Source organism: Protopterus annectens, chromosome 13.part0, assembly GCF_019279795.1.
Source record: "Protopterus annectens isolate FY-2018-M chromosome 13.part0, PAN1.0, whole genome shotgun sequence".
NCBI lineage: Eukaryota > Metazoa > Chordata > Ceratodontiformes > Protopteridae > Protopterus > Protopterus annectens.
Window position 1 is genome coordinate 464,139,707 of NC_056747.1, and position 22,597 is coordinate 464,162,303.

Genomic DNA, 22,597 nt, shown 5'->3' on the forward strand with positions numbered 1-22,597 from the left:
AAAGGTCTAGGAATATTGCAGAATTGTACTTGCCACTGCTTCTATGGGAGTTTACTGTGTTAGTGTAGGAAAATAGAGCAGTGGTGATGCTGTGTGAAGGACGAAAGCCATGTTGTGTACTGGATAATAATTTGTGATTGAGGAGGAAGGGAAGGAGTTGTTTATGGATGCACCTTTCTAAAATTTTTGATAGTGGGGATTGTTTGGCAATAGGGAAGTAGTTGGTCAGTTCTGTAGAATTGCCACCTTTGTGGAGTGGAATAACATGGGAAATTTTCCAGGTATCTGGGACTATGTTTTCAGATAGTAACCTGATGATGAGGATAGATATTGGGCAGGCTATGGCTTCTGTGGCTATGCAAAGAAAGTCACCTGGGAGTTTGTCTGCTGATAGCATAGTCAGTTTGAGTTTACAGAGCAGTTTTATCGTGGCAGTGGGGGCAGGTTTGAAGGAGAAGGTGTTGTGACTAAACTTTTGCAACTGGTAGATGGCATTGGGGGCAGATGAATGATTATTTTGTTTAGCTAGGGTTAGGATGGATTCAATAAAGAATTTATTGAACTGGGTAGCAATATTTTCAGAGGTGCTGGATGTCCTAGGAGAGGGTGTTTTAGCTGTGCTGGGTGTGAGTATATTGTTAATAGTTGTCCAGAATTGTTGAGGATTGTTTTTATGCTTGTTTTGGATATATTGGTAGTATTGAATTTTGTTTAACTTGATTGTTTTTGTTAACTTTATTTATTAGTGCCCTGTAGGTTTGTTTTAGATCTTGTGTTCTAAGTTTTAGCCACTTGGACCAGACTTTGTCTCTGGTTTTGATTAGTGATCTAGTTTCTTTGCTAAGCCATGGGGCAATATTTGATTTAACACAGATAGTTTTGGGTGGTTCATGTGCATTCAGTATATTTAAGAAGGTTGAGCTGAAGTAGTCTACGGCTTCATTCAAGTTAACAGTTTTTAGTAATTCCCAGTTACAGTTGTTCAGGGTGGATTTAAAGTGTTCAGGGTAAAGTATTTTTTGGTTCTAATTAGCCAGAAGGTAGCAGTTTTAGGTAGATTGATGCATTTCCTTAATAAATATGTTGGCTGGTGGTCACTTAGGGCATCTTGTAGGGATCCTGCATCATGTGAGAGATTAGGTTTATTTGTTAGCATCCAGTCTAGTATAGAGGATCTTTTGGAGCTTTTGTTGATTCTAGTAGGTATTTGCATAGTTTGAGTAAATCCATATAAATTGATGAAGTTAGATGGGTTGTGAGAATTGCAGGTTTGCCAATCTATGTTAAGATCTCCCATAATGATAGTTTTCTGGGGAAGAGTGTTAGAGGTCCACTGTAGTAGGTTCTCCACTGTAGGGATGTTATCACCAGGAGGGATGTAGATACCAATGATGTTAACATGCCTTTGAGGATTGATATTTAGTTTGGCTGCTAAACGTTCAGCATTGTTAAATGTGTGAACATTTATTGTAGAAGGCAGAATATCTAAGTATTTTTTAAACAAAGTGCTACGCCACCCCCTTTTCTGTCTTTACTTTCTTTGCGTATATGTGAATGATGATTTTTATAAAGCATGTGATGTTTCTATTACACTGGGTGGAGACTAGGGGAGCCCTGGGTAGATGTATATATCTAAATGGGGAGTATTGTTTAACTGAGGTAGTAAAAATAGAAGCAGATATTGAGAAGTAGTGAGTTTTCATGTTATGGGGATGGTAGGGTGTAGTTCCTTGATTGTTTCTAAGTTAGAAAAGTTTGACATGGTAGGAGATAAGAAGGGATATTATGGTTAGGCATGTGAGGTATAGTATGCTTAGCTGCAGCATTGTGGAATAGTGAGGGAGGCTGATGAGGATGCTTTAGCAGTGCTTTACCATTTGTATTACTATTAATTTCACTCAGTACAATTGGGTACCCTTGTAAGAGCCTTAGAGTAGCTAGCTTTGGAGTGTCCTGGTGGCAGTAACTACCTTATAGTCTAGGCAGAGGGACAAAGCTAGTAAATCTGTGCCAGCCTTTCCCAGGTGTGTGTGTGTGTGTGTGTGTGTGTGTGTGTGTGTGTGTGTGTGTGTGTGTGTGTGTGTGTGTGTGTGTGTGTGTGTGTGTGTGTGCATGCTTGTGTTTTTGTGAAAATCAAATCTCAGAGTGTATGTGTGTGTCAGCTACTTGGAGCAGGGACACAGAGCACTGGTTTCACAGAGAGGGTGCTGGAGGACTTGGCTTGGGACACTCTGCTGGGGACTCAACTCTACAGCTGTGTCATTGGGGAGTCTTAATGGGGGTCTAGAGAGAGAGGGAAACCCAGACTCTGGATGAGTGTATTCCCTGTTTGCTCTTAAGGGAAATTGCACTTGGTGCAGAGAGCTGCATCTGGAAATACTGTGTATATTTGTTTTTGTTCCATGTGAATGTCCCTCACCGTTGTCAGTGGTGAGAATTCAAGCTCCTTGATTTCTGGCCCACAGGAGGGAAGTCACAAAGGGCACTATTTTTTATCGTTCCACATTGGCCAACAATACGTTGATGTAATTTTCCTGGTTTAAATAGATTATGTTTTGGACAATATATTTTTTCTGGATGGCAAAATATATATTTTTTTGTTTGCCAGATGGTCTAATGTTTAAATATTTCCAACCATATATTATAATGATTTTGATCTGTGCTTAATAAAGGATTTTTGACTGGAAACAGACTGTCTGTCCTGCTTGGATTAATTCTGATAACCTAATAGAGTTAATAATTATGTATAATATTAATAATATTTCAGAATAAGTTTTTTTTATATTTTAATTTAGGATTTTTTAAGTTCCCTACTTCTACTACCATTTTCGGATTTTTTTTTCTACTTTTTAATATATAGTGATTAGCTAGGCATACAGGAACTGAAAAACTTCCACACAGAAAAGTTTCTTACACTGTTTTGTTTTGGACCCACTGTACTTATATAGTGGGATGTTTGAAGCTTAGGGGATACCACGGAGATTACTTGTCTGAGGTTCCCTAAATCCATTCTGATCATTTCCGTGGTAAGTATTCCCGTGCTTTGCAAATGAGGCTGGTCAGACTTAAGGGTATGTAATTGCCTGGGTCTTTAGAAGTTCGCTCTTCTCCATTTGCTTGGTACAAAACTGTTATGCAGACTGAGGCTGAACAGTGTTGTTAAGGGGTGGTTAAACTGTGCTTCATGCTGTTTAAGATGCATCTAGGGATATTGTCAGGACCAATTGATGCTGTATTTTTTGCTTTTGATAACACTTTTAAGAATCAGTCTTGTGTGATAGTTGGAGGCAAGTTGGTTTCAGGTTTATCTTGTGGGATAGACAAGGGGGGTTTTATACCCTAAGTAGACCTCAGAGAATTTTTCCAACAGGTTGACAATTGCTGGATGTATGATGGGAAAGAGAGAAGTACTTGGGAATATCTTTTGAGAATGCAACAAGTTGGCAGATTTAAAAAAATACCTACAGTGTATTTTGTCAGAAATGTTTGGGGAGCAAATTATTGCAATAAAGGAAATTATTCTTTTAAACTAGAATATATAAGCTGAATTGTCTAAGTAGAAAGGCCTTACTAAGTGTAATGCTTTTGGCTGCCAAAAAAGTAATTAATAGAAAATTAAAATCAAAATCTAAACCAACCATAACAGAAATACTGAATGTTGAAAAGCAGATAAGAGTTGCAGGTGGGATATTTTGAAAAAGGAAAGAACAAACTACATATAAATGAATACATGCAAAATAATATTCAGGAAGAGGAGTAGGACTGAAATGTCAGGGAAGGCAGGGCTTGAGCAGTCTATTTAATATTAAATTGAATAGTAATTAAGAAAGAAACTATGTATATATAATTCATAAAAAGGAAAAATCCTTGTAATGGTGTGTTTTCTCATAACTGTATTTGTAACCATGTCACTTTGAAATATGTGAAGTTAATAAAGGTGTTTAGCAAAACATAAATACATTCTGAAGGAAGGAACTGGTAGACACATGCTAGACCTCTCATTCTAAACCTCCACATTAAAATTCCAAAACTCAAAATGCTTTCTCTACAAGCTCAATTACTTCTCATCCTTCCTTTTAGTTTTCTAGAACATCTAGATTGAAAAGGTACCCAGCATCGCATTCCAATTGACAAAGACTTCAAATATTTTTTAATATTTTCTGTCTCTGGTTCACATTTTCAGTTTTACCCTTTGGTTATCAACAAATCCAAGAATGTTTGCAAATTGGCTCAGTTAATAGCTTATTGCAGGTTACAGGGCATAATATTTTTTTCCATTTTTTTAGATTACTACCTTATATTTTACAGACCCTCTTCTTTTTGCCAAAAGTCTTCTACTCAACCTGATTTTAATGCAAACTTAGAAATATCATTCCATTTCACAGGATTGTGTTGCTAGGTTGTAAGATAGATTTATCTCTCATGATAGCCTTTCTTCCTCAGGATGAAGTGGACTTTTACAAGAAATAATTTATGATATTTTCCAACTAAATCCACACAATATCCAGATACCATCTCATGATATTAGGATTCATGACCTCTACAATTCTCATGATTCTTTTTGCAAGACTACATATGAGAAAGGTTTGGTGGCTCCTCAGATAAATTTGGCCCAACATTAGCACGCCATCTCCTTTCAGATTCCAGTGCTTCATTTTGTCAAGAGTGAAATTCACAAGTGTTTACACCAGTTATCCATCAGTATGGGTCTTCTTTTCTCCCCACCAGTCCCTACTCAGTCTGCCAACCCAAATGCATCAGATTTCACGTGGGGAAGGGGATGTTTCCAAAGGGGTGAAAGTAAGGTCTTTGGGACCGTCAGTACAAAAAGAAACAGATAAACATCAAAAAAATTATGGTGTTATTAAATTCTCTTACATCACTAAACCTTCTGTGGTGTCCAGGACTTCTGTTAGTCATCACAGGCAACACCATATTCATGTGTAATATAAAGAAAAAGGGAGAAAATAGATCTTACTCCCATTATTGATTAGCTATGATAGTGTGGGTACTCACATCTCAGCAAAATCTATCCCTTCAGGCTATACTATGTACATTTTGTCAGAACAAAACTTTATGGCGGAGAAGCTGAGCAGGACCATCAGAGATGGCCATTGTATGGAATATTCCATTTTCTCTGAGGTATGTCAATCCTGGAGTTGGTGTGTGTGTGTGTATATATATATATATATATATATATATATATAGAGAGAGAGAGAGAGAGAGGTTCATAGGTGTTTACTAGGCTAATGACCACAAGGGCCTTTTTAAGTCTAGCCATGCATCCCAAATCTCTGGCAAGTTCTGATACACTTGATAAGTGTAAGTATGGGACTGGGAGATGAACCGCTTACAGGTTACCTGTTTGCATTAGAGATATAGGTGCCAAACCAGAGATGAATTTCCAGTTTCCCATCCAATTGTCCAAGGTGCACTTGAATTGGGTTAGGGACAAACTCTGCTTCACATGGATGGGGAGTCTGTTCCATAGATGGGGTAGTCCTGCTTGGATTACTCCCATTATTGATTAGCTATGATAGTGTGGGTACTCACATCTCAGCAAAATCTATCCCTTCAGGCTATACTATGTACATTTTGTCAGAACAAAACTTTATGGCAGAGAAGCTGAGCAGGACCATCAGAGATGGCCATTGTATGGAATATTCCATTTTCTCTGAGGTATGTCAATCCTGGAGTTGGTGTGTATGTGTATATATATATATATATATATATATATAGAGAGAGAGAGGGGGGGGGGTTCATAGGTGTTTACTAAGCTAATGACCACAAGGGCCTTTTTAAGTCTAGCCACGCATCCCAAATCTCTGGCAAGTTCTGATACACTTGATAAGTGTAAGTATGGGACTGGGAGATGAACCACTTACAGGTTACCTGTTTGCATTAGAGATATAGGTGCCAAACCAGAGATGAATTTCCAGTTTCCCATCCAATTGTCCAAGGTGCACTTGAATTGGGTTAGGGACGAGCTCTGCTTCACATGGATGGGGAGTCTGTTCCATAGATGGGGTAGTCTGTGGGATACATACCTATCTCTCCTGCAGGTCCTATTTATATCATAAGCAAAGTTTAAGTCTTTAGAATGGGTAATTTTGCTACTGTTTGTTTTGTGGATATGTAGGACATCCATCAGAGTGTGGTCTGACAATGTCCTGTATGCCATTCATAGATCTCCACTCAAAAGCTTGTAGAAGACAGAATACAGGGATAGGGCCTTGAGGTGGCCTGCATAAGATATATTACTTATGCCCTGTATTCTTTTAGTGAGGAACCTCTGTGGACGTTCCAGTTGTCGGATATGCCTGGTTAGGTACATACCAAAGGGTGAATTGTACTCAGTGATAGGTCTGATGAATACTGAATACAGTGGAACAGTGGCTTCCTTGGACTTAGATATCATACCTTTGTTTATAAGTTGCACAACATAGAATGATTTCCTCACCACTGTAGACATGTGATGATCAAAGGCTAGATTACTATCTATGTGTGTCCCTAAGTCCTGACTGCTGGGTCATCTCTAAGGGGTGTGTTGTCAATATGATAGTTACCAGAAATGAATGACTTCCCAAACTATACTATTATGCATTTCTTTGCATTTAGCTTTAGTCCATGGTCTGACACCAGTTATTTGTCTGTGTCAGCCCCTCCTGGAGTACATTTGTGTCAGTGTAAGATTCAGTGACAGCTCCAAATTTACAATCTGCAGATTTAGTCAGCCAGAGACTATATAGTCAGACAGAGAATATATATATTTGGGGTGTGGGAGGCTTGGGTTGCAAGGGGACTTGCTCCCACCCCACCCCCTGCCAAAAAAAGTTTAAAGGAGATGACTGATCTTTAGGGAGCCATTTTGTATGTTATGTAGGCAAGAGTGAAGTTTGTATTTTAGTTTACCAATTCAAAGTTCTCTTTCAAAGCAATTACATTTCCCCTATTTTTTGGTTGCTTCCTTTAATCCACAGACATGTGAACATCCAATGTGTTTCCCATTTTGTAACATTATGCCAGATACATTTTATCTTAGTTCCTTCATTCTTCAGCTGAGTTATACAAGAAAAAAGACCTAGTCCTATCCTGTAATAACTAAAATAATATCCATAACTTTGGAAAATTACATTATTCAAGAGGACAAAAGGATAAAGAAGTTGCATTTATATTTGTTTTGTTTAAATCCTTTGTTTTAGTAAACAAAGTACATTAAGCCATATTTAACTTGATTTCATACACAATAAAACATTAAATAAAACAATAACAGACAAACACATCATAAACAAAAATTTACAAACACAAATGATGAAATGTACTGTCACCAGTTGTATGCCATGTTTTATACCTCAAATCAAGAGTAACATAATTGGCAGGATCCTTCCCTGCAGTGATGACATGTGAATTTAAATGCTGAAGTGGCAAAAATAAAATATTTTATTGCAATTGTGGATTTTATACAATTCATTTTGAGACAATACTAAGCACTGTCTCATTATATAAGCATACCTCTGGGTGACCTGTTGACAGTGCAAGGATTTAAACCTAATTAAAAGAAGAAGACAGAAAATAAATGCATATCTTTACATCATTCCTACCTTCCCACCATTCATAAAGAATATATATATATACAGAACCACCATAAAATACCCATTAATGGATACCTCTAGCAGTCTGCATAGTTTCTGTTAAGCAATCAGTCAGGCTTAGAACTGTATAGTCTTAAATTAAATCAGTTATTCTAAACTTGCATATATCATCAGTATTAGATTTTCATGAACTACTTAGCTCCTTTTTGAATTGCTAGGTCATTTGTTCAATTTCCCACAGAAAATGTGCTCATACCTTATGGCTCCCAAGTTATAAATTAATTATCATCCAACTTGGCCTGCACCAGTGGTGTAGAGGGATAAAGCCTTGATTACTGACTAGGCAACACGGGTTTGTTTAGAGGCTCAGTCACTTGATGGAACAGGCAGGAAGTTGGGCATGCTCATCCTAGAGGGGTGAGTGCACTCATGGAGACACCATCACATTATATCCCTTGTGAAGGCTTGGGACTTGTGGGAGTGTTTAACTATTGGAAGGTACGCACATGACTTATTCCTGGAAAAACATAACTGAAGCACTGTGGACTGCATATGACCTCTAAGGAAGGGCTGAGAGATTAAGAAGGGGAGTGATATTAGATTAAAAATCACTCCCTGGCAACAGTGTGATGCTGCCACAAGTTCTTTGCTATATTCATCAACCCAGGAAATGGTCAGAGTTGATCCAGCAGAGTATAAGATGATTTGACAGAACCAGTGGATGAAGAGAGGTCTGGGGAACAGCAGATGGTCAGCTGTGGGAAGGCAAAACAGTGAGAAAAAGTGCTATCAACCGTAACGTTATTTAACATTATTCATGTGTAGATGAACTTCCTAGTGAAATTAAACTGGTTGAAAACATCTTTGCAAGACAGAAAATAGATTACTTGTATCTTTAGTGTTGCTGACTTCCTTTTTATGCTATGTGAACTGATCTTTTCATCTGTAATTTAAGTAAAAAGAAGGGGATGGGGAAGCAGCATTTAACATAATTTACTAAATAAGGGAAACACCTCTACGTGCATTTTTCTCCCTTCCCTCAAATCACTGTGGAAACCATACATTAGGTAATTAGACTGTAATGACTTGCAGATCAGTGTAGAACTTCTAATGGTCATCTTGAAATATTCACCTTAACACATGCACAAATTATAAACAATTCACTGAATGCCTTTTTAAATAATGTAGAATCTAGGAAATAAACAGGATGATACTCACTTCGCTAGTGTCTTTTAGATCAAATAGTCGGTTCAGTTGTACAGTATTTCAATCTGCTGACACTGGGTTCTCTTTCCATACACCAAAGACACACTTTCTTTTTACTGCATTCTATTTCTAAATATAACAGTGTTCCAGGATTGCAATTTTTTGAATCTTTGTGGTTTTTAGATGAAGCAAATAATCTCTAGTACTTTGCAGTTTGTCTACTTAATTAGTCTAAACAAGCTTACAATTCTGGATGTGAATGAGCATTTCTTGCCCCTCAGAAAATGTATTTTCTTCAGTCAACATTCTCTCATTGCCAAGAAGAACTAGTATTCTGTCTTTATGTTGTGACAATAAAGACCTGCTCATTGAAGACCTTTCTGAGCCCATTTTTACTACCTTTCTAGGTGCCAGTTGATCACCAAACCCTACTCGCCGTAGTATATGCTTTCAAAATAATCAGCAGTATGTCTGGACTACATGACAACTGTCACAGTACCAGGACCTGCTAGTCTGATATCTCAGTTTTTAGCTGGAAATCATGTAATCCCCACCCGTTGCTTGAGTTGGTTCCACACAACACCTAGTAATCTGCCCTTTCCAATTTTTTTTCTGGGACCCCTGTCAACCAGATATCCTTGCACCAAGCTCTGTCTTCCTGTTTAATCAGGTATTCATCCATCTACTCCACTACTGATCACTGCTTTCTGATTGTAGCAAGTTATTCTTTTCCTAGAGGCTTTGAATTAAATCTGAATATATTGAATACATCTTTTTGGTTTTGTCTCTTGAGTGACTGTGTTATAAAGCCATCCAGCTTGGTATTAACATTTTCTGTTTCTTCTAAGAGATGCTTTGACTGAGGTTGACAGGCTGAAAGCATCTTATCTGGATAGGTAATCCAGTCTACCTCGCATCCTGAAATCTCAGGTCGTATCTCCAAACACAAGATAAAACTTCATTGGAGTCATGCTCTTTTTGGCTTTTTTTCATTCAGACATATAACAATGCTACTGAATTACATATCAACATTTGCTGAAGCCCACTCTGCCAATTAATCATTTTTAAATATTTGATTATCAGTCAAAAAGCATATATGTGTTTGCAAGAAAAGTAAAAAGTAGCTTATAATCTGTTAGAATGGAACAGGTATATGTGCAAAGGAAAACAAAAGCTTTATCTGTGTTATAAGACTGAGTTTATTTTATTCCAAGACTGTGGAGTTGAAATATACGCGGTGGTGCAGCGGTAGTGTTGTTGCCTCACAGAAAGAGGTTCTCCCGTTCGATTCTCGGCTGGATTGCGGGGAGTGCCTTCTGTGTGGAGTCTGCATGTCCTCCACACGGTTGGGTGGGCATTCGAAAGACATGCATAAATGGCTGTGCCTTCGTTGAAGGCTGAACATCGAGCTGGCACCTTGGCGTTTGAGAAAATCTACTGCCAATCATTAGCGGACTGGAGTTCCGCTGTGGCGACCCCTAACCGGGAAAAGCCGAAATACAACAACAACTGTGGAGTTGAAATCCTGACGGTTATTTTTCATTCAGTCTATTATTAAATAAATATTTCAGGCTGTTTTAAAAATTGTATTTATTTATTTTTTTTTATTTTACATTTGTTAACCGGAGGTGTCTGACTGAGCCGAAAAGGCCCTTTTTCAGCAGAGGCCCAGGGAGAAAAGCTCCACAAAGAAAAATTACAGACACATTTAGTTATTTAGACATGATCAGTATACACACAAATTACAAGAGACATGTTTTTACAGTGGTATGTGGCACATAAACACTTACAGTGGAGAGAACAAACAAAAAATATTAATTTTAAAAATAAAGGTAATTAATAGATTTGTGGTGTACAGCTGAAATTTGGAACATAGGTAGAATGCATACATAGTACACAGGTACAGTACATTCATTGTAGATTAGCCAGTGTTTGTGCATAAGATTGAAAACTATTATCAAGTGCTCTAGATTTTGTATGTATATACTATCCGCTTTCACTAGCCCGGGGAGCAATCATGACACTGCCAACTTTGCTTGAGATGTTGCCTGATGAGGTCTTTAAAGGAGGCTTTGGATGTTGTGTTTTGAATGCTAGTAGGGACAGAGTTCCATTTTTTAGCCACTGAACTACTATATAATGCATCTCCAAAGCTATTGTAGCTGTTGTTGACTTCTAGTAGTAGTTTGCTTGATGATCTAAGAGGCCTTTTGGCTGAGTGATGTTGTACTAGGTTTTTGAGAGCAGGACACTTATTGGGGAGGTAATAGATAGAATGACAGAGGCAAAGCTGATTGTAGGTTAGGAGTTTGGGCAGTTCAAGCCAGTGGAGCTGTCTTAAAGCAGTACAGTGATGAGTTCTATATGAGCAATTTGCAGGAAAGCGGGCAATTCTGTTATAGCAGGCTTCCATTTTGCTTAGTTCAGTTTTGTTGAGATTAGTCAGAATGGGAGATGCATAGAGTAGGGTGGATAGAAGTTGGGAGCAAGCAATGGCTGATCTTGTATTGTTGGTAAGAAATGGTTTGATACGGTAGAGTGACCCCAGTTTGGCATGTACTTTTTTAATAGTTAAGTTGAGATGACTATCAGATTTTAGGTGGGAGTCTATGGTTATTCTCAATAACTTAGCCTGTGCCACTGGAGCAATTGGAGTAGCATTTGTGGAGTAGATAGTGAATTGACTGTTAGTGTTTTTGTTAGAACTGGTTATAATCATAAGCTGAGTTTTCTTTGGATGGAGGATAAGTTGGGCTTTGGTAAGGTAGTTTTCAACGTCAGAGAATGCTAGTTGAGTTGTTTGCAGGAGGGTGGGAATGTTTTGTGCAGCACAGATTAAGGTAGTGTCATCGGCATACTGAATTATAGATGCATGCTGTGTGGAAGTATGGAGGTCATTTGTGAAGACTGTGAATAGTAGTGGTCCTAAGTTAGAACCCTGTGGGACTCCTATAGTTATGGGCAGCTGAGGAGAGAGAGAATTTTCCTATTTCACAGTTTGGTATCTGTCAGTTAAGTAGCTTTGGAACCAGGTAAGAGTGGAATTTGATAGATGATATTGGTTTAGTTTGTTTAGCAGGACTGTGTCAAATGCTTTGGACATATCCAACAAAGAGTTGACACTTGTAGGCCTTCATTTTTGAGATGGTTTGCTGTGTCTGTGAAGCAGAGGAGGGCTGTAGTGGTACTATGGGCAGGTCTGAAACCATGCTGAGTAGGTGACAGGATGTTGGTGTCTAGGAGATAGTTTAGCATCTGGGTATGGATGCATTTTTCTAGGATTTTGGCCAGGGGAGAGCATAAAGCAATGGGTCTGTAGTTATTAAGCTCAGTGGAGGTCCTGCCTTTATGTATGGGTGTAACAAAGGATATTTTCCAGAGTTTGGGCACATAGTTTTCAACAATTGATCTGTTTATGAGAGTGGAGACTGGGATAGCAATAGCATCTGCTGTGAGTTTCAAGAAATAGCTGGGGAGTAGGTCGGCTGCTGTTGATGAGGTTTTTAGTTTGGAGAGCATGCTTTTGATTGAAGTGGTGGAAAGTGTTTTGAGGGTAAAGCTTGTATTAGTGTTATTTGTGTTAGAGGGATAGTGAGGAAGGAACTGACCTGTGATACTAAGGATAGAATTGAGTTCACAAAGTGGATAGATTTTGAATTGTCATACATCAGGCCATGCTTTTAGAGCAATTTTAATTGCTATCATTATTTCTTACCCTAAGACGTGTTCTCACAGAAATATTTGTCAGAATTAGAAAGCCTGGGATAAATAAAGTGTTATAAAAAATTTACTGGCTAGCAACATGATTTTGGGAAATCTTGAAGTTATGCATAGCGATTTATACCCTCTGCAGATTGTGCTACAAATTGTTGTGAATCTGACCTTGTTTGAAGAGATGCATTATTCATTTTAGGAATAAGATCCTGCATAGTATTTTTCTTATTTATCCTTAGCCTAAAGTAATCTTTGTCCCATGCTCATCTTCAAATTTATATATGTATGTGTGTGTGTGTGTGTGTGTGTGTGTGTGTGTGTGTGTGTGTGTGTGTGTGTATATATATATATATATATATATATATCTATGGATTCCTATTACAAGAACGAAAGTTCACTACTTCGAACTTGTAATAGGAAGCCTCACTTCTGTGAAAGTTCACTTTAACGAAAGTGAACTTTTGCGTAAGTGCACTTCACCGTAAACACCGCAGCACAGTGGAGGACATAAAAAACAAGCTATGTCCTCCACTATGGTGCAATAGTCGCGGACCTTAGGGTTAGGGCACGGGTTAGGGTAAGGGGATAGTTAGTAAAGCTATCCCCTTACCCTAACCCATGCCCCAACTCTAAGGTTCGTGACTATCACACCATAGTGGAGGATATTGCTATGTTCTTCACTGAGCTGCAGTCATCACGGACCTTAGGGTTAGGGCACGGGTCATGGTAAGGGGATAGCCCTACGGGCTATCCTCTTACTATGACCTGTGCCCTAACCCTAAGGTCCGTGAGTACTGCACGGAAGTTCAGTACAACACCCATTTGTTGTACTGAACTTCGTGTAAGTGCACTTTCGATTAAGTGCACTTTCACTGCAGTGAGCATTCCATGCACTATATATATATATATATATATATATATATATATATATATATATATATATATGGATCTACCTGACTACATCGAAACTTCAAAAGAGCGAAAACGACTTCACCGATGCCAGAAGATCGACAGTTCACAAACACGACACCGCATACACTCGACACATCACAACAACAAACAAAACAAATCCCCTGTCCAAAACCCACACACACAACACAAGCACACCAAAATCCTTACAAACCAACACTAACCCATACATACACAACTATCTACAACCCTAACCCAAACCCTTACCCTAAGGTCCGTCACTATCGCACACTCACCTAACCCACGCCCTAACCCTAACTCACCTAACCCGCCCCTAACCCAAAAACTATCACTACTGCACCCTTACCTAACCCGCGCCCTAACCCTAACTCACTTATCCCACCCCTATCCCTACAGACCGCCAACATCGCACACTTACCTTACTCGCACCCTTACCTAACCCGCGCCCTAACCCTAACTCACTTATCCCACCCCTATCCCTACACACCGTCAACATCGCACACTTACCTTACTCGCACCCTAACGTCCGTCACTACCGCATACTTACACATCCTTTCCCCATCTCAGTGTTCTCAGCGTCGGTGTTCTCCTCCGTCGGTCTTCTGCCTTGTCGATCTTCTGGCGTTGGTGAAGTCGTTTTCGCTCTTTTGACATTTCGATGTAGTCAGGTAGATCCATATATATATATATATATATATATATATATATATCAAAAGAAAGGGGGGAATAGATCATATATCAAAAATTTAACATATCGAGCAGCAAGTGGTCAAACATAACTTATTTTATTTATTTATTTTACATTTGTTAACTGGGTTGGTCCAACTGAGCCAAGGCCCATTTTCAGTGGAGACCTGAGAAGGAAAGCTCCAAACAATATACAGACATGCAAAAAATATATAGATAAGTACATAATGGTTAAAATGTATAATCACATAACATGCAGATATAAGAAGTAGTTCACTGCACAATGATCAATAATTGAGTATAACATCCTTGTCTATCACTTGCTGGTCAGTAACTGAAAAAAGAAAACATTTCTTTTGCAGGGATGGAGGGGGGCGGCAAGATGCACCCATCCCACACTCACATCCTGTCCTAATTATACATACCAACTCTAATATCATACTACAGTAGAGAAAGGGCAAATTACTCCTCACTGTATCTCGATCTCGCACAGAAGAAAAGCTGGTATGTGTGATAAGCTGACTCGTGATCTACTATACTGGCTTTTTTCTTTCTTTTTGACAAGTTGATTTGTTGATGACTAGTCTGTCATCCATGTGTGTGTGTGTGTGTGTGTGTGTGTGTGTGTGTGTGTGTGTGCGTGTGCATATGAGATAGTGAGAGCAAACAGGAGGGAGAAGAAAGTCAGTTCTTCTGTTTAAAATTGTAATTTATTTAAATCAGTACTTGCATTTTAGCTGAAGCAGAGTAAAGTCAGTTCTTTTATTTAAAACTGTAATTTAGTTAAATCAGGGTTGTATTAATGGTTTGATATGCTGTGCCTTATGTCACATTTTTTCTGTACTAATGCTCACTCGACTTCATAGGTTAATACTAGGCTGTTGATCCTGAGGGCCACTACTAGTCAAGCCACAATAACCCAAATCATAGGTACCTATTTTGCCATATTTGCAATGCCTGTGATTTATCTTTTCATGCTGCAGTGCTGCATTTTCTAAAATGTGATCTTAAAGGGACTTTCGCTGTATCCCAAAACCAAAGATACATTTTCAAAGGTGGTTACTAGTCTATCAGCTCAAGAGCCATTTTAAGCCTAGCTAAGCTTATCCTAAATTTGCCAAATATTACTGATATGTGTCAATACCTCTAGGAATTTTACAATTAAAATATAGGCATTTACACATCAAGCATCCACAGGATTTGTCCATTGGGCACATAGGTGACAAAACTGGGGTAAATTTGTGATTTCTAATCTATTGGTCCAAAGTTTGCTTGAATATGGTTGGGGTGAACTTTGCTTTACATGAATGGGAAGTCTGTTCCAGAAAAGGGGTAATCTTTAAGACACATACCTGTCCCAATATGTCCTATTTATGCTGCAGACAAGGTTTAGGTTCTTAGAACACTTATTTCTGTTGCTATTTGTTTTGTAGATCTGCAGCAAATCCAGCTGTATGTGATCAGAGGAAGCCTTGTAGGTTAGGCAAAGATGGCCATGCAGCGATCTGTAGGAGACCGAGTACAGGGATAGGTCTTTGAGATGGTCCATATAGGACATGTTTACTCCCTGTATTCTTTTTGTGAGGAACCTGTGTCATTTCTCAAACTGTTTTAAGTGTTTGGTCAGGCATATGCTGATGCATACATTGTACTCAGTGACGGGTCTAGTAAGAGCTGAGTACAGTGGAACAGTGACCACATTGGACATGGATGTCATGCCCTTACTTATGAGTTGTGCAACATAGAATGGTTTTCCCATAACAGTAGACACATGTTGGTAAAAAGTCAGGTTACTGTCAACATGTGTTCCAGGGTCCCTGACCACTGGGTCTAATTTTAAGGTGGTAATTTCCAAGAGTGGCTATCTTTCCAAAGAGTTTTAATGTGCATTTTTTGTACTGAGTTTTAGTTCATGGCTCTGGCACCAGTTGTTTGAGTCCAGCCCTTCTGAAGGGTATCTGTGTCTTTAGTTGATCCAGTGATCACATCTAGTTTGCAATCATCTGCAAACTTGGTCAGCAAGAGGTCTTTGACATTTGTCTTGGCTTCTGAAAAGTAGTTGCCAAAAAGGAGAGTCTCCCAGCATTGATCCTTGTTGGACTCCACTAGTGACTGGCCTAGCTTATGCTTTGTCCTGGAAAATGTGTAGTATGAACTCGATTATTCTATTTTTAATCTGCTATGATTTTAAATGGTGTAGGTTGTATTTACACAATACTAGTACGACTGCCATGGCATGGTTCATTGATAACATGAGAGGAAAATAACTGAAAGAGATAGTGGCAGGAGGTTAGATAAGCACTATGACATTTCCTGGCTCTCATATATTTTATAATTTCTGTTATAAACATTATAAGATTAGTGAGCACATATTGATATAAATTAGTTAAAGCTGTAGAACTAGTGTATTTTCCATTGTGGTAAGATTTATAGGTTATAATTTATTTAAGGAGCTTATAATAAAGGATTAACATTTCTTCTGGAAATACAATTCAGATTGCTACATGTGTAGAGGAGCCTAAAAAAAAGGTATGTTGCAACTAACAAATTAAAACCTGAGCATTTGTCATTCGTAATTACTATCCTTCATGTAAATTTAGAATATGTTTCATTCTCTAGTATAGCTGTTAATTTAAGAAGCATCATTTTCATAGTGCTGGACCTTGTTGTTAACAGAGATACAGATTATGCTTTGAAAAATACATTTTTGTGCATTTTTCAAGTTCTGACTTACCCAAATGTGTTTCTTGCAGGAAGCTGTTGCCGGATGTAACTAATAACATATCCTTGTCTTTTGGCAGAAGAGTAGCAAAAAGAATGCTATTAATGTTATTTATTTTTTATTGTTCTTGTCTTATATTCAATAAAAAGTATGGTAATTAAAGAATGCTGTTAACCACTTATATTCTATAACAATGTAACAATCGTTTTATCTTCTAAATTTTCAGAAAAACCATGTTTACAAGAAAACCCTTCAAGCCTTAATCTACCCCATTTCCTGCACAACACCTCACAATTTTGAGGTGTGGACTGCTACTACTCCTACATATTGTTACGAATGTGAAGGACTATTGTGGGGTATTGCCCGTCAGGGTATGCGCTGTACTGAATGTGGTGTGAAATGCCACGAAAAGTGCCAGGACCTCCTCAATGCCGACTGTTTACAAAGTAATCCATCTTTTGGCTTCATCTTAATAATTTTATCATTCTTTTTTCACTATTTGGATATATGCACATTTTCCTACCTTGTTTCAGAATCTGATGAACTTTAATGCAGCAATGGAGTTCATTCTGTTATTCATTTGGCTTTATCCGTGAAATGGAGTACTAAAGTGAACAACTTACTATATTATATTTGCTAGTGGATTTTAATTAATGACCTCCTCATGTGTTAACCCTGCTCCTAATACAAACTCTGCACATTATGTTACTAAAAAAAATTCATTCCCTAACTACCACTATTTAGATGATACTTGACCTGGATTTTGCAACTTTTGTTTACTGATAGTAGAAGAAATATTGTCAATGTTTTGTGATGCTATTATTTTGTGTGTCTCACATTTATGTTTTTCATTATTTTTTTTTTTTTTTTTTTTTGTGGTCACTTATTTATGTTTATCACATTGGTATGTTCTACCAAACATGATATAATCATATCTGTTTGTCTCTCTATCTATCTAAATGGGAGGGATGTTTTAGTGCTTATGGTGGTTTTTTAATGTTTTGGGGATATAATTCCATTAGTACTCCACTGCAGTCACAAGATATAAAACTTAGAACATCACTAAGTTTGAGAGTAGCGAGTTGACTTTCCACTTTTTGTGCAGCAGAGTTTAATGCAATCTCTTCTGAAACATATATAAAAATGTTCTTATTCCAATTCCTGCTTGTTAGAAATTCAGGACAAAATGAACCCACAATGTTATGTTGTCCCATCTCGCCTTCGTTCTTGCTGGTTGGGTTCAGAACTGATTCTCTGCTCTGACTTGGCTGATTTACTAAAGCTCGAGAGCTTTTACTGGCTCAAGGCTACCCCTTATCCCAACATGCCTAGCGGCAGCTACCCAGATCTCATTTGCTGCTTGCAGCATTGAGATTGCTCCATACTGGCTCAGGCTAAGTACTTTGTGTTGTATAGTTACTTGCAACTTGTTTGGTAATTGACTCATTATATTGACTCGTTAGAGCGTGTATTTTTCTTTATTAGTCTAAGGACCCCGTTCTCTGCTCTTTGTGGTGTTTTTTGGCCGTTGTTTTCTCTTTCAGGCCTGCTTTCCCCTTAGAACCCGTTTCAGTTAGAGGGTTCTTCCCTTTCTTCACCCTCTCTCTGGGATTGCAGTTTTAGTTAAAGGCTCTCCCATCAGGGGAGTTGCCGTTGAAGTTAGAGGCTCTCCCCCTTTTTCCTTTCCTTCCTTCCTTCTTTCTTTAAAAAAAAAAAAAAACAGTTTTAAAAGTTTTTTCCTTGTGGTTATCAGCTTGATTACTTCGGCTTGTTGTAGGCTGTGAGTGATAGTGTTTTCTCTGTGGAAACCTTTTTCTCTGACTTCTGCTAGTTATGTCTAAAGAGTCTAAACCCTCCGGGTTTAAAAAATGTGACTCGTGTTGCCAGAAAATGTCCCTTACAGATGGGCACACTTGTGTTTATTGTTTAGGGGCTGTTCACCTGCAGGACTCTTGCTCCATCTGTCAGGCTTTCAGTTCCAGAGTCCTGCAGGAAAGAAAGAATAAGCTTATCGTATGTGGTCTCCTGAAGAACCCTCAAGATACCTCATCTCAGAGTCCTCAGCCAGCCAAAGTGTCCTAGAAACACTCCAAGTCATTGGTTCTGAGCTCGGAACAGACAAAACTTACTGAGAAGCCTTCAGCTCTGTTGGCCCCCAGCATTGGCTCTGACAAATCTAAGTCTTCGGTGGCTCCATCTGTGTCCTCAGAGCCAGTCCAGATCCATAAGAGATCAAGGTCTCCCTCTTTGGAGCCAGTATGCCCTGCTCCACAATCTCTACTGCTGCAGCCTGGAGTGGGCAGTCATCGGTCCTCTTCACACTCCTCTCAGTCCTCCAGACTGTTGGATCACGACGTGGAGAGAGTGGTCAAGAGGCTCCTCAAGTCACAGGCACATGCTAAATTACTCTCGAGTCAAGCCCATAAGGATTTGGCTCCTTTGGCCCACCCAGCTTCTCCATTGATTCCTCCTCTGACTCTCTTGAGTTCGGAGCCGGAGTGGATGGAAGTTGTGGTGGTGGAACCTTCGGCTCCGGTTTCTTCTCCCTTAATGGTTCTGACTACTGCACCAATCTCCTTGATTTCTCAGTCCATCGAGGGGTCTGGGCACTAAGGCTATCTCGCTGGCTACAAGGAGGGAAGTGGCATCAGACCCTTGTCTGACTGCCCCTCTCCCTCTTGGAGCTTCGGTGTAGGTGAGCTCGGCTCCTACATTGGCCTCGGAGCCTTCGCTCCTGATTCAAAGAAGATCTCCAGGCTCTTTAGAGGTGGAGCCTCCTTTGACTTGGGACCATGGTGCTTTCGAGGTGATGAGGAGTGTGCTATCTCCTGAGACTGCTCCACCCTTGGCTCCATTGGCTCCTTCTTCCTCAGTGCCTCTGCCGGCCTTTGCCCCTTTTCTTGCCAAGTATAGGGAACCTGTGCCCCAGATTCCCCACTGGGTGACCCCACTTCTTCTGAAACATCCCCTGAAGAAGTTCCCTCAGTAGAAGAAATTCAGAAGGAAGCATCGAGACTCCCTGAGTCTATAACTTCGGATACGGACTTGGATGAGTTGGAAAGGTCCCCACAGTCCCCCTCTGAGGATGTCTTTTTTTCAAACATCTTGGAAATCCTCAGACAGAGGGGTGGCTGGAAGCCCCTAGCCCCTTCAGAGGATGAGTCCGTATACCTGGACGTATTTTTTTCCTGACCCTCCAATTCTTGGGTATCTCTGCCTTTCGACCCACTTTTGTCTGTAGTGAGTCAAAAGGCGTGGACTGCTGCAAAGACCATGGAACCTGTTCCAAGGAGACCTAACAAATTTATTACAGTTCCTGAAGATAAGTTTTTCCTCTCCAAGGGAGTCCCTGTTGATGCCATGCTGGTGGCAGCAGCCACCAAGAAGGAACTTGCGGAAAATTCTTCATCTGTCCATCCACCGAACGAATAGTCTCGTACGATGGACAGCTATGGGAAGTGTGTTTTTTCTTCAGCGACTTTTACTCTCAGATCACTGAATTACTTGTCACATTTCACACAAATTCAGAGGGATCTCCTGAAGAAGCTAGGAGATACCCTGCAAGATCCTACAGCTGAGGGAGTTGCGAACAGCCCATCTTCCCAGCTTGCGACTTTGACCTCCGTGGTAAACTCCTCCATGAGGCTCATTTCTTATAAAGCAGATGGAGCGAGTAGGGAAGCAGGTACCAGAGTAGCCTTACACAGACACTCCTGGACGTGCCTTTGTCAATTTGTGGAACCCTTTAAGTCTTCATTTACCAACACCCCATTTGACGGCTCATCCTTGTTTGGGCCTCAGGTAAAAGAGACTTTCACCAGGTGTGAGCAGGATGGCAAGACTCTCTCTGCAATAGGGGTCCATTTTTCCACTCCATCTAGACCCTATCCCAAGGGTCAGAACAGTGAGAAAATGTGGTTCAGAATATCCTAGGGATCTTCACCTGACACACAAGATGATTTCTCCCCCAGGGGCAGAGGGGGAAAAGAGGGGAAAACAATAACAGAAGACACCACCCTCATGGCAGAGGGGGTCCACAACAGCAGGGCAACAGGGTTACTTTCTCTGCTAGGCCCTTCCAGCACTCCTGAAAGGAGGCCCGGCTGTCCACCTCTGGAGGCAGTCGGGGACAGACTATCACTGTACCCAGCAGCCTGGCAATCTATCATGAGGGGAAACATGGATACTGTTGATATTATCCAGGGGTTACAAAATTCCCTTTTCTCAGTCCCCCTCAAAAGACAAACATTCTATCCCAGATGTTCCACCCAATCTCGGGGTCATGCAATCCTAGAGGTTCAACAATTGCTAGAAAAAAGAGCCATCCAGGAAGTCCCCACAGACCAAATTGGATCCGGAACTTATTCAAGGTTCTTTTTAGTTCCAAATAAGACAGGGGACTGGAGACCAATCTTGGATCTCAGCAAGCTAAACCAATCGGTAAAAAAGACAAAGTTCTGGATGGTGACACTCCAGTCCATTCTTCCCTTCTTGGATCAGGATAATTGGATGTTCTCCATAGATCTCCAGGATGTGTACTACCATATAAAAATGGACAGGCAATCCAGGAGTTTCCTATGCTTCTGGCTTGGAGCCAGTCACTATCAGTTCGGGGCCCTGCCCTTTGGTCTCACCACAGCCCCCAGGGTGCTCAAGTGTATGGCAGTGGTCACGGCTCACCTGAGGTGTCTAGGATTCTAGGTGTTTCCATATCTAGACGACTGCCTCCTCACTGCTACCACCGAGCATCAACTAATCAAGGCATGGGACTACACAATCCAAACTTGTTCCCAGTTAGGCATCACAATAAATTAAGAAAAGTCTGCCTTGTTGCCTTGTCAGTCTATTACCTTTATAGAAGCAGACTTAGATACAAGACACATGATAGCAAAACTGCCTCTAGACAGGGTATCAACCATTTGTTAACAAGTTTCCTTTCTCATAAACAAAATGAGAGTTCAGGCAAGACAAGTCTTACAAGTACTGGGCTCAGTGGCTGCAGCTGTTATGCTAGTTCCTTTAGCATGCTTCCACATGTGGATTCTACAGTGGCTTCTGTTCGCTCAGTGGTCTTTACAGGAATTGCCAATGTCACACATGATCTTGATCATGGAATCTTGCAAAAAGGATCTACTATGATGGCTGGTTGCCCCCCGGGTGATTCTGGGCAGGCCCTTTCTAGACCCACATCCGGTAACCACAGTGACCAGGGATACTTCCCAAATAGGGTGAGGCATTATCTGTGATGGACTGTCCAAGGGATGTGACAACCTCACGAGTACCATCTGCACATCAATGTTGTAGAGATGAGAGTGGTGCTTCTGGCGTTACAAGCACTTCAGGACTCTCTACCTACAGGGACTATTGCAATCCAGACAGACAATATGTCAGTGGTATGGTACATCAACAAGGAGGGCAGAACCAGATCTTACCCCTTGTGTTGGGAAGCTCTTTGAGTATGGCAATGGGTGATGTCTTCCCAAAGTTTTCTGATTGCAAAGCACATTCCTGGAAAATCCAACATGATAGTGGACAGACTCAGCAGGGCTATCTTCATGCCTCACGAGTGGTCCCTAAAGAAAGAAGTTGCGGACTTGATTTTCCACAAATGGGGCCAGCCATACTGCGATCTTTTTGCCACTCCCCTAAACAACAAATGCAGCAGCTACTTCACCCTAGTTCTCCCTCCGGGACAGTCAGCCAGGGATGCACTTGTTCACGATTGGCCTCCAGAACTGCTATATGC

The 22,597-nt window shown here is 40.1% G+C and overlaps 1 protein-coding gene across 1 annotated transcript in view; it reads left to right on the plus strand.

Annotated features, from left to right (window-relative positions):
- The window catches only part of UNC13A (unc-13 homolog A), a 5,702,976-nt gene that overhangs the window by 3,918,025 nt on the left and 1,762,354 nt on the right, over positions 1-22,597 (plus strand). The window contains exon 16 of the mRNA XM_044054109.1: positions 17,078-17,297. Coding sequence (XP_043910044.1) covers positions 17,078-17,297 — 220 coding nt within the window. The remainder of the gene's footprint in view (positions 1-17,077; positions 17,298-22,597) is intronic.